Source organism: Wyeomyia smithii, chromosome 2, assembly GCF_029784165.1.
Source record: "Wyeomyia smithii strain HCP4-BCI-WySm-NY-G18 chromosome 2, ASM2978416v1, whole genome shotgun sequence".
NCBI lineage: Eukaryota > Metazoa > Arthropoda > Insecta > Diptera > Culicidae > Wyeomyia > Wyeomyia smithii.
This window is the reverse complement of record NC_073695.1, coordinates 183,072,408-183,091,388: the sequence shown is the minus strand read 5'-3', so window position 1 is coordinate 183,091,388 and position 18,981 is coordinate 183,072,408. Positions and strand designations below refer to the sequence as shown.

Here is an 18,981-nt window from a genome sequence, read left to right as displayed (position 1 = left end):
CCAAGAAAAGTGCTGTACACATCAGAAAATTATTCGGCGCAATCGTCACTTTAATCTGTTCATAGTGGAGAAGGTAGAGAAATCAGAAAGTGCACCCCAATGTGATAGAGATAACTACAATTTTCCCTTAAGAAGGTGACCTTAATTGCACCTCCCATGGGCATTTGGTAAACGTGTATGTGATACACCAGACTTTCCTGATTACCAATTGTAGCAAAAAAAACCTTGTAACTCGGTCATCACCTAATTATTCGTATGATAGAAATTTGTACGCATTATACATAACCTTTTGTACATAAAAAGTTGCAGTTTACACTAACTTGAATTTGATAGAATATATTGTAACCATGAAATTGAAAGTAACTTCAACTCGTCTAAGGCGACGTTATTGTATGACAGCATCCATACTAATTTTGGTGCCAAGTGCAATACTGTTTTCAGTAATAAGAAAATGTAAGAGAATGATTCTGATGTACTACTACTAATTACTAAATAAATGCTACTTTTCCTCAATCATCATTAGATTTTTCAGCTGAGCAAACTATGGCCCAGCGTGAAGCTGAGTTCCGCATGCGTACACAGTACGTAGAATTCATATATCGAACAAAACAGGGAAATTCAACAAATCTTACACCGAGTCTGGGAGTGCATAGTCAAAAAGGTGATATGACGAACATATCATTCAACTTGAACCATCTGGATGATTTAAGTGCAAACTCAAGATCACTGATTCAAAACGTATCTGCTTCAGCTACATTGCCTGTGGATTTGAAATTTCCAACGGTCTATCATTTTTCACCACATTTGTTAGACGATCCTACCTCTCTTCGGCCAGCTTATTTACAGTCTAAGAATAGACAGGGCGTTTCGATAGTTCTTGGTATACCAACGGTTAAGCGCGATAAACAATCATATCTGTTAGATACTCTGGACAATTTAATAGGAAACATGGATGACGAGGAGCAAAATGAAACTATGATTGTTATATTTATCGGAGAATCTGATATCGAATACGTGACGCAGGTAGCTACCGGGATATGCGACAAGTTTTCTACATTCGTTGATAGTGGATTTATTGAAATTATTGCTCCTGCGGCAAGCTACTATCCAGACATGACACGCTTAAGACAAACGTTGGATGATTCCGTTGATCGAGTACGATGGCGCTCGAAGCAAAACGTGGATTTTGCCTATCTTATGGCTTATACTCAACCGAAGGGTTCTTTCTATGTGCAGTTAGAAGATGATATTATTACAAAAAAAGGATTAATCAGTATTATGAAAAATTTTGCTCTTAAGAAAAGTACCGAAAAGGAACATAGCCATTGGTTCGTTCTAGATTTTTGCGAGCTTGGATTCATTGGTAGGCAAGGAAATGTATAACGGAAACATTCCTAACGTATCTAACGTATCTTGCAGGAAAGATGTTCAAATCCGGTGATTTGCAATGGCTTATAAATTATTTTCTAATGTTTTTCAACGAACAACCAGTTGATTGGCTACTGTACCATTTGATCAAAACGAAGGCGTGCAACATCGCGAAAGATGCGGTATGTATTAATTTAGGGTAAAGCCTCGGTGGGTGATGCATTTTCGGTTGTTGACAGTTAAGAATGTTATATTTGACCGGTTTGTTTGTGACTTAAGTATTTTATAGTCAAATATCACCCAGTTATTTCGTGTGGTCAATCTTAAGCGGTGTGTTGTTTAGGTGGAAGTGTGTTGAAGCCACAACTGGCCGACTTCGAGCCACCACGTGGTTGACTTCGATTTGTCAAAGGCATACCACTCGGTTAAAATTAATGCGTCATCTGTGAAAACATATCCTGATGTTGTTTCCGAGTTTTGTGCCATTGAAAGTACGTAGTCGACCACGTGGTGGCTTTTACACACTACAACCTGAAAAATTTCTTTGTTGCTGAAACAAGGGCTAACCATAATCAATAAGCCTATGTAGTTTGAAAAAAATGCCGTATTTCGCATGGAATTGCTTAACTGGAGTTAAAAAAATTAAATAAGATTTTTTTCTAATTACCTATACACAATATCGTAATACAGTATTGTGTTTATTTTTAGGGTGTTTGCAAACAAATGATGTCGAAATTTAGGATCCGTTACAAACCATCACTGTTCCAGCATATCGGAACAACTTCATCTTTGAAAGGTTCGATATTACTCACTTATAACTCAATTTAATTAAGTCTAGTTTCAATCACAGGAAAAGTGCAAATACTGAAAGATAAGCAGTTCGGTGAAATTGCTGCTTTTAACCCACACAACAATCCACCGGCGGTTGTAAAAACTGGAATTTACATCATGAATCCTATACAATTCATAGGGCCTATACAGGAGAAAGTTTTTTCTAAAATCTGAGGCCACATCGAGAGGATTTGTTTAGGTTTAAATAATCCAGTAGAGCTCTGAAGGTGTCACATATTTTTTAATAGCTAGCAAAGTAAGTCTTTTTTGAAATAGTTTATTTAGATATATATTTCGAAGCGGAAGCTTTGAACAGCCTTTTGGCCATTTTACAGCACCACTGTAGAGGTGCTACCCGGGACCAAGGATGTAATCCACATAATTAACAGAAAATTCTCCTGTTTGGAGCAATTACCTGCTTCTTAGGATGTAAGAAATTAGTTTTCATGCATGTCATCTAAAAAAAGAGAAAAAAAGTAAAAATGCGCTTATTTAATAATAATCGTCAACTCCACGTTTTCTGCTTGAAACAAAAACTTATTTAATAACGTTTAAAATAGTGTCGTAACAGTAGGAAATTCAATCGGGGTTAAGTCTCCGAAGAGATGTATTGAATATCACGACCACAGCGTCAACACCAACCTCTTTCAGCAACACTGATTCGATTTTGTGGAGAGCTAGGTTTGAGAACGGATTCACCACATTTTCAATCGTCGCATTGCTGAGAAGCTTCTCTATTCGCTGAGCTAACGGGAATCTCCAACGAAATCTGCGGCGTTCTATAGAGTTCTCCAGGCGCATTTGTATTAGTGCGATGTATTAGATTTTTTTTTGTTAGTTGTAAGAATTTTTTGTCACCTGTGAGAACTGTCATCTGGAACAGAGAATAGACCATTTTACGAACTGACAGGTGTCACGGATCCTGCTGATGTTGATGATGCTTTTATGTGCGTTATGTCAGCGATTCCGTGCTTTCTGTTAAAATTTCATTCATGAATTCAGTTCAGAAACGTCTTGTTAAATGGTCTATAGAAAATTACCGAGTTTCATTCACACTCTCACAAATTTTAATATACAGTGTAAAATGCCGTGTAGTAGTGTTCTTGTCCAACATCAAATTGCACCACACGGAAAACACTGCAAAATATTCCTTTAGGTATTTTGTATTGAAAATTTGGCTGGAAGGAGTTGGAGTGTATTGTTTACACTATATTTTTATCGCTGTCGGTTTCTCAGTAAATGAACAAAAAATTCACAACTGTCCGATCATGGAGAAATCAAGAAAACAGAAGTTGTTTTTTTTTTTGAAGGGCAAAATTATTATCCACAACTTTGCTAAAGATACTATGCCAGTCAAACAAACCGCAAAAATGTTTTAAGCATTCTATGGGAACTGAAAAATATTTTTACAGTCTCAACGGTTTGTTTAATTGGCAAATTGTCTTTGTTAATTGTAGATAATAATGATTTCCTTCCAAAAAAAAAGTCCTGTAAATTTTTTTTTTTTCAAAGAATCATAACTATTTTTTCTTGAATTCTTCGTGATCGGACAGTATCCATTGTTTAGGTAATCTTTTGTAGTTTTGATGAAAAAAATGGAAGAGGTTGTTTATAAGAAACGACCGCAAGGTTAACGTAGAATTACGACAGCCTGTCTTATGTCAATAATTTTTTGCAATAGTTTTGGAAATACACTCGTTTGGGGTTAATCATTTTAATGGTGTGAAGAGATATATTTTTCCGTATATGTTTCATATATTATTTTTGCTTTAATGGAATGGAATGGGATAACTGGAAAAATAGGTGTGACTAAATTATTTCCAGTTACACCATTCTACAACGTTCGAAAAAAAATACATCTCATTCATTCTGGCTCAGAGTGATCATTTGATAAGCTCCACCTTCATTATTAGTTTTGAAGTTTTTCCTCAGTTTCGTAGCACGGATGTACAAAAATGCTTTCTTGTGGACATTCTGTCGAGCCGGACCGATAGCACTCTCATGAAGGCAACAAAATAACATGTTTTGTGTCGTGTTGCGCGGCTTGGAAGAAAAAAATGTTTCCTTCCCCGTGTCGCATGGAAGTTGCGTGTTTGATACTGCCGATGGTAGACATTAGTATAAAGGTGGAAATTCTGCTGTGATGTCAAGCAATAACCGTTTTCTTCAAGACACATCCATGTTAATAAAGTGTTATGAATTTTTTAACTTGCAGAACTTGCTTAACTTTTCTGTTTGTAATCGGATTTGTTTCGCATATACCGCTTGTGATGCACAGTATCAATGAATCGTAATATACATGATGATGATGATGATGATGATGATGATGATGATGATGATGATGATGATGATGATGATGATGATGATGATGATGATGATGATGATGATGATGATGATGATGATGATGATGATGATGATGATGATGATGATGATGATGATGATGATGATGATGATGATGATGATGATGATGATGATGATGATGATGATGATGATGATGATGATGATGATGATGATGATGATGATCCCACCTCATACCCCTACATCGGTTTGAGCTGGACGATTTATCAATATGAGATATTTTTTAAAAACATACAATGTAACCAGTTGGCAAACAAATAACGGACTGGTTATTAATTTCAGACATAGTAACCCTTCAAATGAATACCAATAATTTAGAAAAAAATATGACGAATATCCAATCCAAGGCTCATCCAGAACGTTTCCAACCCGAAAATTCTCTGGACTTGATTAGGAATTGAACCTAATGTTTAGGAGCGTATGTGTAGCCGACTCTTTTGTTACTCTACTATTTAATATTATATAACTATATTCAAACAAAAAATCCATCATCATCAATTAACATAATAACTTAATGTACCAAATAAATTTTAAAAAATATTTCAATTTTACAATCTTCTTCATAAATTTACAAAAAAATAAAATCTATGCTGTCTACAAAACAGACTTTATGTGTGAAATACAAAGCCGTTTAAACTCTGCCATTGTTGCTGCACGATTTACTTGCCTGGGCACGAATTGAAAAAGTTTATTCCTTTGTACGACAGAGATTTCTGTAATCTTCCGAAAAGAAAATTTGGTGTTCTGGCATCTTCCGCGTTTCTAGTGTTGTACCTGTGCAAATCTCTTCCTCTATCAATCCGGTCACACAAATATCGAGGCAACATATTATTAAAAATTTTATATAGAAACACCATTGTCAAAAAATATGCTCTTTGCTTTACAGAGAGCCATCGCAATGCGTCCAGCATAAAACTCGAGGAAGTGTATCTATTACATTTTAATATTAATCGCATAATTTTATTTTGTAAACGTTGCAATCTCAATATTTGCGTATTGTTTGCCAGGAATAAAATGGATGAGCAGAACTCTATATGTGGTGAAATAATTGACTTGTACAATTGAATTTTCCTACTAACAGTCAATTCATTCTTTAATCGGCACAAGACACCGTATTTTCTGGCCATTTTTTTGATAACATTATCAATGTGAGACTTAAAAGTTAATCTGTCATCAATAATTACTCCAAGATACTTTATTTCGTTTACGCGATCAATCGTCTCACCATCAATTTCAATATTTACGTCTAGTCTGGAGTTGGCTGAAGAAATTATCAAGTACTTTGTCTTACTAATGTTTAACTTTAGTTGCTTGAATTTTAACCAATTCGCTAGATAATGTAAATCTTGGTTTAGAAGTGCTACAACATCAAGTGGATGCTTCGCTGCAATGAACAGAACAGTGTCATCAGCGAATAAATTAATATCACAGAACCGTAAAACTCGCTTCATGTCATTTATGTAAATAATAAATAAAATGGGCCCTACAACACTTCCTTGCGGTACACCAAGTGTATTAGCAATGGAATCCGAATCAAAATCGTTAAAACGAGTCTTCTGAGTTCTAGCACACGAATAGCTTTCAAACCATTTGTATGCTGTCCCTACGATACCAAAGCGCTCCAATGTTTGTAACAATAAGGGCCTAGAAATTGTTTCAAAAGCGCGTTTTAGATCCAAAAACACCGCAAAAATAGTTTTCTTTCCATTTTGCTAACACCAGATTCAATGCAGACTCACAAGAATGACCCTCTCGATAACCTGATTGCTCTGTGATAAGCAAGTTATTGCTATTTAAATAATTCATCAGCTGGCCTTTTACAACAAGTTCTAATATTTTCTCTAATGTGTGCAACATGTTAATGGGACGGAACTCTTCGGCTTCATCCGTCCCAGTAATCTAAGGGATAGGAACCACAAGCGATTCCTTCCAAACTTCAGGCACGTGCCCCGTTTGTAATGATTCATTAACAAGGTCCAGCAGGTCGTGTCCAATGACATGAAAGCAATCTTGTATTACTTTTGCGTTGACATTGTCGATACCAGCCGATCTTTCCAAAGAAAAACAAATATCTTTCAACTCTGCAAAAGTAATAGGATGAAAACCATCAAAGCTACAGTTATTACTGATCGGCTGTATTATCTCGTCCGGTTCATTGACCGAATCAATGCTTTGATTGATCGATTGAACACTGTCAACGAAATAATTGTTGAATTTCTCTGCTATTACCCGCGCCGATTGTTCTCTCAAACCGTCAAATGTTATGGATTGCGGAAAACTATCTTCATTTTTCATTAATGTTTTTAATATTTTCCATAACTCTTTGCTGTTATTTTGATGTTGATCGATCTTTTTCTGTATATATTCACAACGGGCCTTTTTCAAGGCGCGTGAATATAAATTACGCGCGACAGTGTACCTATTCCAATCATTATTATCGTTACTTCTGCGGTAATTGTTTGTACTTTTTATCTCTTTTACGTTTTAAACGTAAAAGATCCAAAGAGTACCAGCTGTTCGATTTATCCGATTCAATGTATTTTTCAAAAACTAGACTACTGGTACACTCTTTCAGCGTATTGGTGAGAACAGCTGCTTTATTATTCAAATTACCTGTTATTGGGAGAAAATCCAAACTTCTCAAAACAAGCTGAGACAATGCCTGCTTTGAATATCTATTCCAGCATTTAATTTTTACCTTTTCATCACGGTTTCGATCATTCTCTATCAAAATACAAATTGTCTCATGGTCTGAAATTTTCCAATCGGCCTCTGTAACAGAATGAACGTTGTCAAAATTGGAAAACACGTGATCAATTAATGTTCGCGAATGTCTGGAAATTCTCGTAAATTCTGAAACCGTTTGTGTTAAATTGTAAAAGTTGGCTAACTGCTTCAATTGATTCGAATTTGGATCATTTAACCAATCAATATTGAAATCACCAGCAATGACATTTAATTTGTTTAAATCAACGAAATTATCCCACCAGTTATCTAATATTTCTAAAAAACGCTGATTACTTGAACTAGGGGAGTGATATAAAAGTCCAAAGTTTCCAATCGTCATCAGCGTTGCCATTGTGCCAGATAAATCTGGATTTTGCCAGATTTCTGTTTGCGCGCCAGACAAACAGATAAACCTCAGAATCTGCCAGATATTTGTTATTAATGAGCCAGTTATTTCTAGATAAATATTTCAAAAGGTCCTATCTGCTTTTTTCGTTTTTCCGGAGCGTCTTTTCGTTTTGGTAATAGTTCAGCTTTAGTAACTCTCCGAAGCTTGGATTTCCTTCAGAAGGCTAGAATGATCCCTCCGCTATTAGCTTGTGCAAATAACGTGCCATAAGAGGTGTTTATTAAGTTGTGGTGATTGAATGAAAGTGATCGATCAAAAAATCGATCAAAGCAGATAGGACCTTTTGAAATGTTTCTCTAGATTTGCCAGATTTCATCCGCGTCGTCTCGCAAAAAGGTCATAACTGCGAGATGGGCCGTGCTCGGCCTTTACCTACCAACACCCGGCGAGAGCAAAAAAAAAAAGGTCATCACTAATAAATTATAGTTTTATCTTTATGCTTTCGGTTTTACTCAAACGGCTGAAACACGTCCGTTATCGCTGACGATCTGAATCGAAGAGATCGACCTTATTTATTTTACTCCTCAGCAAACCTTGCGAACCTTATATGTCTCGAATCGTCTACAATCAGTTCATCGCGTGCTAAAAACATTTTCTTACTGGGATTTGAGTCCGATTCAGGGTGAACCGTTCTCTCATTACGTGCTCTCTTTCTGTTCATTGAGGCTGTATTATTTTCCCGATCTTTAATTTCAAGATATTTTTTGATATCATTCAGCTTACTAGCAACACTGGTTTCAATACATACCTTACTCTCACGCAGAGAGTCACTGACTGATTTCAAAATTATCTCGATCGAAACCACTTGAAATTGCCGTGCTTATCTTTGATTCAATTTTGCTTTGGTTATCGGTAAGCGACTAAGACATAGATGACAATACACCCATAATCTTGGTCAGCTCACCACTCAAAGCATCAATGTTTCCGCCGTCATCTTGGGCTGATAGACATGATACACATTAAAACACAATATTATCATTATCATTTACGACTTTCGCTGCTATTTTTGTCAGTGGTGTGCAAACTCTATGGAATTGAGACTTGCATTTACCAACGCAAATAACAGGATCATCGCTAATGCGAATGGTATTGCCACATTTCGCACAATCCATTATCCCGATACAAACAAGCAGACGCCGCTGCAGACAAATACGCTGGAAGATTTTTAATTAGACACTAGTGGTACACAAGCTACCATGTTCACCGTATCATCACACTGCTGCGCAACTGCAGCAGCATCAAACTGCAATCAAAGTTGCAGTTTAGTAATAACCCTTCATTATGCTCTTTCAAACACATTTAGTAGCCTTTAAAAATGCTGGTTGCTGCAGTTGCAAATTTCATTCAATTGTCGCATAAATGCTTCATGGTCCAGATAGCGCGCGAAATCCGCTCTGACATAGATTTTTCGCACGTTGTGGAATGGGATAATTGGAAAAATTATTTCCAGTTATATCATTCTACAACGTTCCAAAAAAAGAGGATGGGCTACGCTGCTATCAGTTTGTCGGTATATCAGCGAAATTTGAGCGTGAAAGCGCATTATTTTATCGTCAACTGTGTACCTGCCAACAAATGGATCATCATTGAGATGGCACCAGAGGCAAGCGACAAAGGAGCCAGGAAATTTGTCACAACAGGTCAAACCTACTATAGTCAAACCTCGTTGTAAGGAGAAACATTTTCGGTTGCTTCCCATTTGGCGGATTACAACAAACGTTCTACTATTACAATTGCCGTAAACTTCAGACCGCCGTAGGTTTGCTGCTCCAAGTAAATTGTTACATTCCTCTTGTCAACCTGTTGTTGCCTAATAAAGGCAACAATATAACATGTATCGTGTGTTGCACGGCTTGAAGGAAGAAGATGTTCCCGTTCTCGTGTCGGATATAAGGGTCGCAATTATGCTGTGATGTCAAGCAATAACCGTCTTCTTCAAGACGTTACATCATTGTTAATGAAGTGTTATGAATTTTCTAAAACGGGCTCAGCACCGTGAGCATAACTTGCTGAACTTTTCTGTTTGAAATCGGATTTGTTTCGCATATACCGCTTGTGATGCACAGCATCAATGAATCGTAATATACATCACACTACAATTGCAGCAGCATCAAACTGCAATCAAAGTTGCAGTTTAGTAATAACCATTCATTATGCTCTTCCAAATACATTTAGTAGCCTTGAAAGAGGCTAGTTGCTGCAGTTGCAAATTTCATTCAACTATCGCATAAATGCTTCATGGTCCAGAAAGCGCGCGATATCCTCTCTGGCATAGATGTTTCGCACGTTGTGGAATGGGATAACTGGAAAAATTATTTCCAGTTATACCATTCTCAGGGCTAGTAGCGAACTTGGAGCAAATGAATAGTAGCTTTAGTGACTTTTTCCATTAAAATAGTGACCAAATAGAGACTAAATAGTGACCAAATAGTGACTAAAAATATACAAAAGAGGGTTTTGAAATTTATTGTTGAACCATAAATGAACTAAATTTTATCTGAAATTTATGTCTTTAGAATATAGGATGTGCAATGATTTGTTCTCATAGAAAAAAAAGTCTAACTAAAATCTGTATCATAATTTCACATTGAAATGGTTGTGATAACACCTTGTTCAATATATTCGAATACAAGTTTTCGAGTTATAAGTGTTAATGAAAGTACGTGAACGAATGTATGCACTCTCGAATACGCATTGGTGTGTTGGTGGTCTGTCAGTTGTATTTAGTTCTTGATGTGCGATGTAACAAATCCGGAAAGTCGTAGTAAAACGATTTTTTATCAGTGACTGCCCTTGCACAATATTCAAACATCTCAAATCATGTGAAGCTAGGCGAGATTTCGTTTATTGAACCATCAAAAAATACAAGGAAACATTCTCTTTGGGGGATCGTTGAAAATTCTGTCGGCCACGATTTGCAAGGATGCCGCAAGTCGTGAAATTGTGACTGTTTTGAAGAAGCGTGTCCGGCGAAATGATAACGTTCAGTTTGTAATTCCCACCCATCTGAGTATATCTATTGAATCGGTCCACAATATTTTGGCCGATTCTTTTAGAAAACGAGGCTCGATAGAGTGAAAATGATACTTTCATAACTCGCTGTTCGCGAGTTCATTGTTTCTGATGAGAAACTATTTGGCCTGGAGTGTGATTGGTTACACAAAACAATCGAATGTGGGCAGCAGCAAGAGACAACATTTCAGAGTTCTAAAGGAGTGTTCCTCGATTGCAGAGTACAGCTTTAGCGATGGTCTCGGGAGCAATTTGCAAGCGAGTAAACTTTCTCTGATTTCCATTTACAAAGAAGCCGAATTTAATGCTGTTTATTATAAAACGGAAGTTTTGAAAAAAAAAAAAGGTTACCCCGTGTCTTCGAAAACTCTTCAGAGCTAATTACTATATGTTCTAGCAAGACGGTGCATCAGCGCATACTGCGAACTTGACTCAAGGTTGGTATAGGGACAATTCAATGGACTTTTTGAATAGAAATAAATTGCCGTTAAGTTCACCTGATCTCAACTCAATAAACTTTTTATTACAAAATCTCCAACTTGTAAAACGGTTAAAGCGGTTATCCAGAAAATCTGGGAATCCGTGCCGCCTGTGACAGCTTCGAAAAGCGTTTGAAGTTGGTTAAGCTAACTAAGGGAGGGGTTTTTCAAAATATATTAAAAATAGCATTGTTCGTTCCGAAAATCTGCAAAAACAATACTAAACCTGTTTGTCTCATCAATGATTTTCCACGCATATTTAACCCACTTGACATTTTCTAATCAAATTCGTCCCACTAAACACTCGTTTGTTTGATCTGGAGCATGAGACAAATATGCGTAGAACGGGTTATCATTATGGAATTTCGAAATGCTATCTGATAAATACCGGTAGGTTCGGATGATTGAAAGCAAAATCCTACGAATTGAGACCTCGACACGACTATGCACAATATAAGCTCGAAATTTTTAAATCCACTTCAACCAGGAGGAACAGTTGATTTGAGACAAGCAAATCAAACTACAAACGTAATTTCACGCACAACACTGGTTTAAGACGCGAGTAGCTTGTAGAATAAATCTTTACATTCCTTTGCAGCTCTTAGACAATTCGTTCGTAACTATTCTGCACTGTTCACTTCGATGAGAAATTTGCAAACATTGCCTGGCATGAAACTTCTAAGATGGAAAAGTTAACAAAAATGCCTTACAAACCGAACTGTCCAAAAATTCTGTAAATGAGAAGCATGCTTTCTTAAGTATGTTGCAATACAACAATAGTTAATTTATACATTTAAAGCTAAAAAAGTGACCATTTTGTCGTAAAACAGTGACTTTAGTGACTTTTCAGCGTAAATAGTGACTTTTTAGTGACTAGGCTCAAAATAGTGACAAAGTCACTAAAAGGTGACTCGCTACTAGCCCTGCGAACGAACGTACAAAACGAACGGAGCGAAAATAAACTACTGTACTGCTCAACAAGCTAGCAGAGAATTCTCTTAATGATCTAATGAGTGGCTTCGGCTGAAACAGGCTCTTATATAGGCCAAAAAGCATGTTTTAAATTGCAAGGTATATAATTCTGTCGACCGTGCTTGGGAAGCAATCATATAACGACCAATCAGAGGTCGAATTTTTCGTTTTGACAAGGCTTGACTATTTTCAATAGTACAATAGTGTGAATAATAAAATTACAATTATCTTTTTTTGGGAAGAATCTTAGAAGATTTTGCAATCTATTGCTGCATGAACGAAGGAAATCCATCAATTACCAACAGATTTAATAGCATTTGAAATTGGACATATTTTTCTTTTTTTTCGGTTCTAGATTTTCAATTCACATCCCTATGTAGTCGAACTTCCTGAGAGAAGTATTCTACTTCAAGAGTTGAAAAAGTAAAGTGATGTGACAATTATGCGGTTATTTATGCTATGTGACAAAACAACTTGGTATTTTTTACAACTTTTCCTGCACAAACATCAGCATATTTTTGCAGATGAGAAAAGTATTATGCATTAAGTTGAAAATTGGAGTTGTCGACTAGCGACATTCGATTTTTCTCTCATACCGTACATTATACCTAACGTCGGAAGTAATGCGCTGTATAGCAAATCAGATGCGCTATACAGCGCACTACTTCCGACGTTAAGTATAATGTACGGTATGAGAGTAAAATCGAATGTCGCTAGTCGACAACTCCAATTTTCAACTTAATGCATAATACATACTACTTTAAGCATATGCCACAAAAAACACGAAACCCATAGAATGTCGAATGTTACAGTTACGCGATTATGGGTAGTTTACAATCGATAAACATACAATCCAATGTAAGGTACAATACTAGACAAATAAATCTCTTCCTAAAAAGTTACTATCCACACTAACACACGCAGATAAGATTTGAACGGTTATCAATCGTAGCTGATCGAGATGAATGAATTAGTTGACAACAATCTTTCAAAGCATAGAGTGCTATCAGAAAATTAATTCGAAATTCTAATAAGATCGTCAAGAAGAGTGAAAAGTGGGAAAAGCAGAAAATTCAGAAAGTGCACCCCGATATCATTGGAAAAGCTGAACTTTTCCCTTAAAAAGCTCCCTGGTCTGCACCTACCGAAATCAACACTAATTGTGGGGAATAAAAGCCTTCCGTTCTGGCATAACAATCCTACCAACTTTCAACTCAATTATCCGTTCGATAGGAATACGTACGTACTATATATCCTATTTTATACATGAAAAGATATAAAAAATTATAACGTAAATTTTATAGAATATACTGCAACCATGAAATTGACATTAAATTCAACAAGTCTAAGGCGACGTTCCCGTTTTACAGTATCTATACTAATTGTCGTATTTTATACTATATTGTTTCTAATTATAAGGAAATGTAAGAGAATGAGTCTGATGTACGTGAAATACAAACTACTACATGAATATTACTTTTTGTCAACCTTCATTAGATTTTTCAGCTGAGCAAACTATGGCTCAGCGTGAAGCTGAGCTGCAGATGCGGATTCAGAATGTAGAATCCATATATCAAGCAAAACCGGAAGATTTAAAAAATCTACCGCCGAATCTGGGAGTGCCTAGTCAAAACGGGCATATGACGAACATTCTGGATGGTTTAAGTGCAAACTCAAGATCACTAATTCAAAATGTATCTACTTCATCAGCTCAACTACCTGTTGATTTAAAATTTCCAACGGTCTATCATTTTCTACCACATTTATTAGACGATCCTACCTCTTTTCGACCAGCATATTTGCAATCTAAGAATAGACAGGGCGTTTCGATAGTTCTTGGTATACCAACGGTTAGGCGCGATAAGCAATCATATCTGTTAGAAACTCTGGACAACTTGATAGGAAACATGGATGATCAGGAGCAAAATGAAACTATGATCGTTATATTTATCGGAGAATCAGATATCGAATACGTGACACAGGTAGCTACCGGGATATGCGCCAAGTTTTCTACATTCGTTGATAGTGGATTTATTGAAATTATTGCTCCTGCGGCAAGTTACTATCCAGACATGACACGCTTAAGACAAACGTTGGATGATTCCGTTGATCGAGTACGATGGCGCTCGAAGCAAAACTTGGATTTTGCCTATCTTATGGCTTATACTCAACCAAAGGGTTCTTTCTATGTGCAGTTGGAAGATGATATTATTACAAGAAAAGGATTTATTAGTATTATGAAAAACTTTGCTTCAAACAAAAGTGCCGAAGAGGAACATAGCCAATGGTGTGTTTTAGATTTTTGCCAGCTTGGATTTATTGGTAGTCAAAGAAATGTGAAAATAATAATAAAAATATTCCTAAAATTATGCGTTCTTACAGGAAAAATGTTTAAATCTGGTGAATTACCTTGGCTTATAACTTATTTCCAAATGTTTTTCAATGAACAACCAGTCGATTGGCTTCTGTACCATTGGATCGATACAAAAGTGTGCAATATCGGGAAAGACCCGGTATGTATTTATAGGGTAGATTATAGTCGGTGGTGTATTTTGTGTTATAAATGCTGTATTTTGATGTAGGACTACGCCTCTGTTTTCTATACTGGGGTACATACTTTGAAATTAAAAATGAACCCGATCAAATGTTGGGTCAGGTTTCAAACGGTAATAACTATGACAAAACCTCCCTGTCCCAACAGGCCAACTAATGTTGGCTTTCTAGCCTAGACTAATTAGATGTTTCGTAGAAGAGGCTTCTCCGAGAAATGAGTGACAATCTCCGTTCTCGATTAGTTTATTGACCTGCCTTAGATTCAAATTAAACTTTGATATCTTGAAGAAAAGCATGCTGCTGCTACAGGTAACAGTACCGCTACAAGTCATGTACAGAAAACTAGAAGAGCACTGGTCACTCTTTATTTAGCAGTGCAGTGGAACACTCTGTTATTAATAAATGATCGTATTTCATTAAAGTTTGTTCAAATTACTTCTTCAAGTAAAAAATCCTGAGGAAAATTTGATTATACCGATGAGAGATTTCTTCTTCAACTGAACAAAATCCTATAAGATTTTTTTCATAATTGTGTGAATATTTCCAGAAAATTTGCAAACAAGACATCTCGAAAGTTTGGATCCATTATGAACCGTCACTGTTTCAGCATATCGGAACAATTTCATCATTGAAAGGTACGACGATGTCACTCACTCACAAAATAATTTATTTAAATCTAGTGTCATTCACAGGAAAAGAGCAAAGACTGAAAGATGAGAAGTTCGGTGAAATTTTTGATTTTTACCCACACAACAATCCACCGGCGGTTGTTGAAACTGGGATTCAGCATCACGAATTCTATACAATTCAAAGGGCCTATAAAGGAGAAAGTTTTTTCTGGGGTCTGAGGCCACAACAAGAGGATTTGGTTGAGTTTGATTTTATTAATCCAATAGAGCTCCAAAGGTTTCATGTGTCTTTGGGCAGCGAACGAAGTAAATTTTTTCATATAGTGTTTTTTGTTTCTAGATATTTATTCCGAAGCGGAAGCTTTGAACAGCCATTTGACCGTTTCTACAATACCACTGTAGAGATGCTACCACATAATTTAGCAGAAGATTCTTCTGTTTGGAGCAATTATGAAACCACAACTGATGGGTTTTTAATTGTTGGTGCTTTCAACGAATTTGGAATTGCTGAGGGTGTCGTAGATGCGAAAATAGGAAAACTCAAAAAACTTCGACTGCACGTTCATAGTGATAGCGAGAATTGGGTTATATTGCGTGAGGTATTTAAAATTTCTTTTTGATATAAGTCTAAAACATTCAAATCTGCTCTGCACTTTTCAGATACTACTGCAATACGATTCGTTATAAAAACGTCACACAATAGTCCGATCGAAAGCCCGCCTCTTAGTATGAGAGAGATTTTTCCCGTGTTACCAAAATTGTTAAGTGAAAATTAATCGAAACAATAAATTTGGCAGTTGGATTGCATATGTCAGGACTGCCAGACAAAAAAGAGCGGTAAATTACTCACTCACTTTGAAGAACCATCTCTTTAGGTCAATTCGTGAGCGGATGGCCCACCTCCAAACGCAACGCTAATTCAGTTGCTGTTGTTACACTCTTCGTCGAATGCAAATGCGATTATTTTTTTTTATTCTTGCTTATTTTCCGTCGGTCTAGTTCCGCCACTGTTGTTGTGCCAATCACCGACGCCCAGGGAGGCGACTCCACCCAGGACCCTAACTTACAACCCGTTTATTAACGGACCGGTGCCAACGGCTTTACTTCCTCATGCGGTGGAAGTCGTGATCCCAGAGATTTTTCGACTCAGAAAATCTCCCAGTGCCGGCTAGGATTGAATATAGACCAGTTGGGTTGGTTGTGAGTGGATCACGCCACCTCACAACCATCGACACCTATGTCGGCGGTGGGATTCGAACCCAGGCGTCGAGCGTGGTGGGCGGAAACCTTACCAACCACACTAGGCCCCCGCTCGATTATTTTATTTGTTTATTTGGCATTCCGTCATGAGGATATGGCCTGATTCTCAAATTTTCTCCGATTTTCTCGGTTATTAGCTGCCGCTCTCCAATCCCTGGGACACCGTGTACTTCCCACCAGATCTCGCTCCACCTAGTCTACCCATCTTGCCCGCAGTGCCCCTGGTCGTCTTCTTCCTACCAGATTCGAAGCAAGCACCATCTTCGCAGGGTAGTTGTCCGGTATTCTTGCAGCATACCCTGCCTAGCGTATCCGTCCGGCTTTAGCCACCTTTTGAATACATATCCATTCTCCGTTCTCCTGCACGCCACCAAAGATCGTCCTTAGTACCCGTCGTTCGAAAACTCTGATTACTCTCAGCCCCTCCTCGAGCATTGTCCACGTTTCATGCCCGGAGAAAACAACCGGTCTTATGAGCGTTAGTACAGGTTAAATTTCGTACGGAGGCTTAGTCTGTTCGACCTCAATTTCTTGTGAAGCCCTAGGGCCTAGGCACTACTTTCACTGATAACACAGTGCAACACTTTTTTGCCTTGGCTTCTATGCATGATTTTTTGATGTAGTTTGATGCAAAAATAAATTTTCCCCGAATTTGAACATATTTTAACTTTAGGTGCAACATAGACACATTAGCATTAATGTCAATGCGCTAATATCTAAAAGTGGTAGTCAAATTATATCTTATATTGAGTAAAAAAGTCTCAGAAACCGATTGGTAGGTGTCTGATCTACGTAAAATGTCTGCAACATGTCGGTTTCGCCCCGAATAAGGGAATTGGGACAAAATTGATATGTCGCTGGCATTTTACGTGGATCAGACACCTACCAATCGATTCCTGGGACTTTTTTACTCGATATAGGACAAAATTTGACTATCACTTTTGGATATCAAGGTATTAGCAACAATGCTCAGACATACTCGATATTTTTCTGTTTAGTGAAACATACTGAAACCATGCCAAAACCGTTTTTATAGAATCACCGTTTTGAGCTCAGCTTTTGTCCGATTTAAGATCTGTTTTTTTAAAGGTGGGTAAGAAGATGCTAATATGTGGACGAACTCCTAGAATTTTGATATTTGGTCCTAAAACAAAATGGCGTCGAAAAAACATCGAAAATTTTCGATTTTTCAAAAATTCAAAATGGCGCCATTTTTGGCCTTTAAGTTAAAATATGTTTAAACTCGGGGAAATTTGGTTTTGCATCAAAATACACGAAAAAATTATCTATAGAAACCAAGGCAGAAAAAAGTCAATTTTTGTTGCACTGTGTAATACACCTCCGGGTCTCACGGCTGGTATCATTGTCTTCAGTTCCCAGTTAGCCAAGATAGACAAACTCCGTCGACTACCTCAAACTCATCGCCGTCGATCGTAACGCTTCGGTTCCACCGGCTAGCATATAATTTGTTTTAAACATATTTGACTGCAACCCAATCCTTGTTTTTATGACGTAGAATTACGTCTTTCGGCAACATATACAGGGGACCAGTTTCATTACAGGGATCCAATTTCAAAAACCAAAAACATCGGCAGCGTCACAAAAATTGTCCATTTTCAACCGTTTTAAGCACAGTCAGTTTCCAACCGATTTTCGTCATTTTTGCAGTAATCGATTGGAAAATCAACCAAGCACCCGTCCAATCCAAATGCAGAAAGTTGTAATCTGATTGTTCGAACGATTGTACTATTGAAAATTGTCAAGCCTTGTCGAAACGCAAATGTCGACCTCTGATTGGTCGCACAATGCTTCTTTACCTAACAAGGTCGACAAAATATACCTAGTTGACTAAGAATGTGCGCTTTGTGTTTTATGTATAATTCATTCCATGATTGTGCCGATACCACACGGACGTTGGTTGCTGATCGTGAAGAAGAAAGAAAAGCCGGGTTTAAATTTTTGTCAGGGCGGATATCGCGCGCTATCTGGACCATGAAGCATTTATGCGATAATTCAATGAAATTTGCAACTGCAGCAACCAGTCTTTTTCAAGGCTACTAAATATATTTGAAGAGCATAATGAATGGTTATTACTAAACTGCAACTTTGATTGCAGTTTGATGCTGCTGCAATTGCGCAGCAGTGTGATGTATATTACGATTCATTGATGCTGTGCATCACAAGCGGTATATGCGAAACAAATCTGATTTCAAACAGAAAAGTTCAGCAAGTTATGCTCACGGTGCTGAGTCCGTTTTAGAAAATTCATAACACTTCATTAACAAACATGTAACGTCTTGAAGAAGACGGTTGTTGCTTGACATCACAGCATAATTACGACCCTTATATCCGACACGAGAACGGGAACATCTTCCTTCAAGCC

At 37.2% G+C, this 18,981-nt stretch overlaps 1 protein-coding gene and 1 pseudogene across 1 annotated transcript; both read left to right on the top strand.

Annotated features, from left to right (window-relative positions):
• Positions 1–347: 347 nt before the first annotated feature.
• Positions 348–2,366, top strand: LOC129725366 (alpha-1,3-mannosyl-glycoprotein 4-beta-N-acetylglucosaminyltransferase A-like; annotated as a pseudogene).
• A 10,824-nt stretch (positions 2,367–13,190) lies between these two features.
• LOC129724504 (alpha-1,3-mannosyl-glycoprotein 4-beta-N-acetylglucosaminyltransferase B-like) lies at positions 13,191–16,102 on the top strand. The gene is made up of 8 exons (XM_055679458.1): positions 13,191–13,395; positions 13,461–13,580; positions 13,654–14,478; positions 14,539–14,669; positions 15,257–15,344; positions 15,402–15,615; positions 15,679–15,937; positions 15,999–16,102. Exons 2-8 carry the CDS (start codon positions 13,475–13,477, stop codon positions 16,023–16,025), a joined length of 1,650 nt encoding a protein of 549 aa, XP_055535433.1. The 5' UTR covers positions 13,191–13,395; positions 13,461–13,474; the 3' UTR covers positions 16,026–16,102.
• The last annotated feature ends 2,879 nt before the right edge of the window (positions 16,103–18,981 follow it).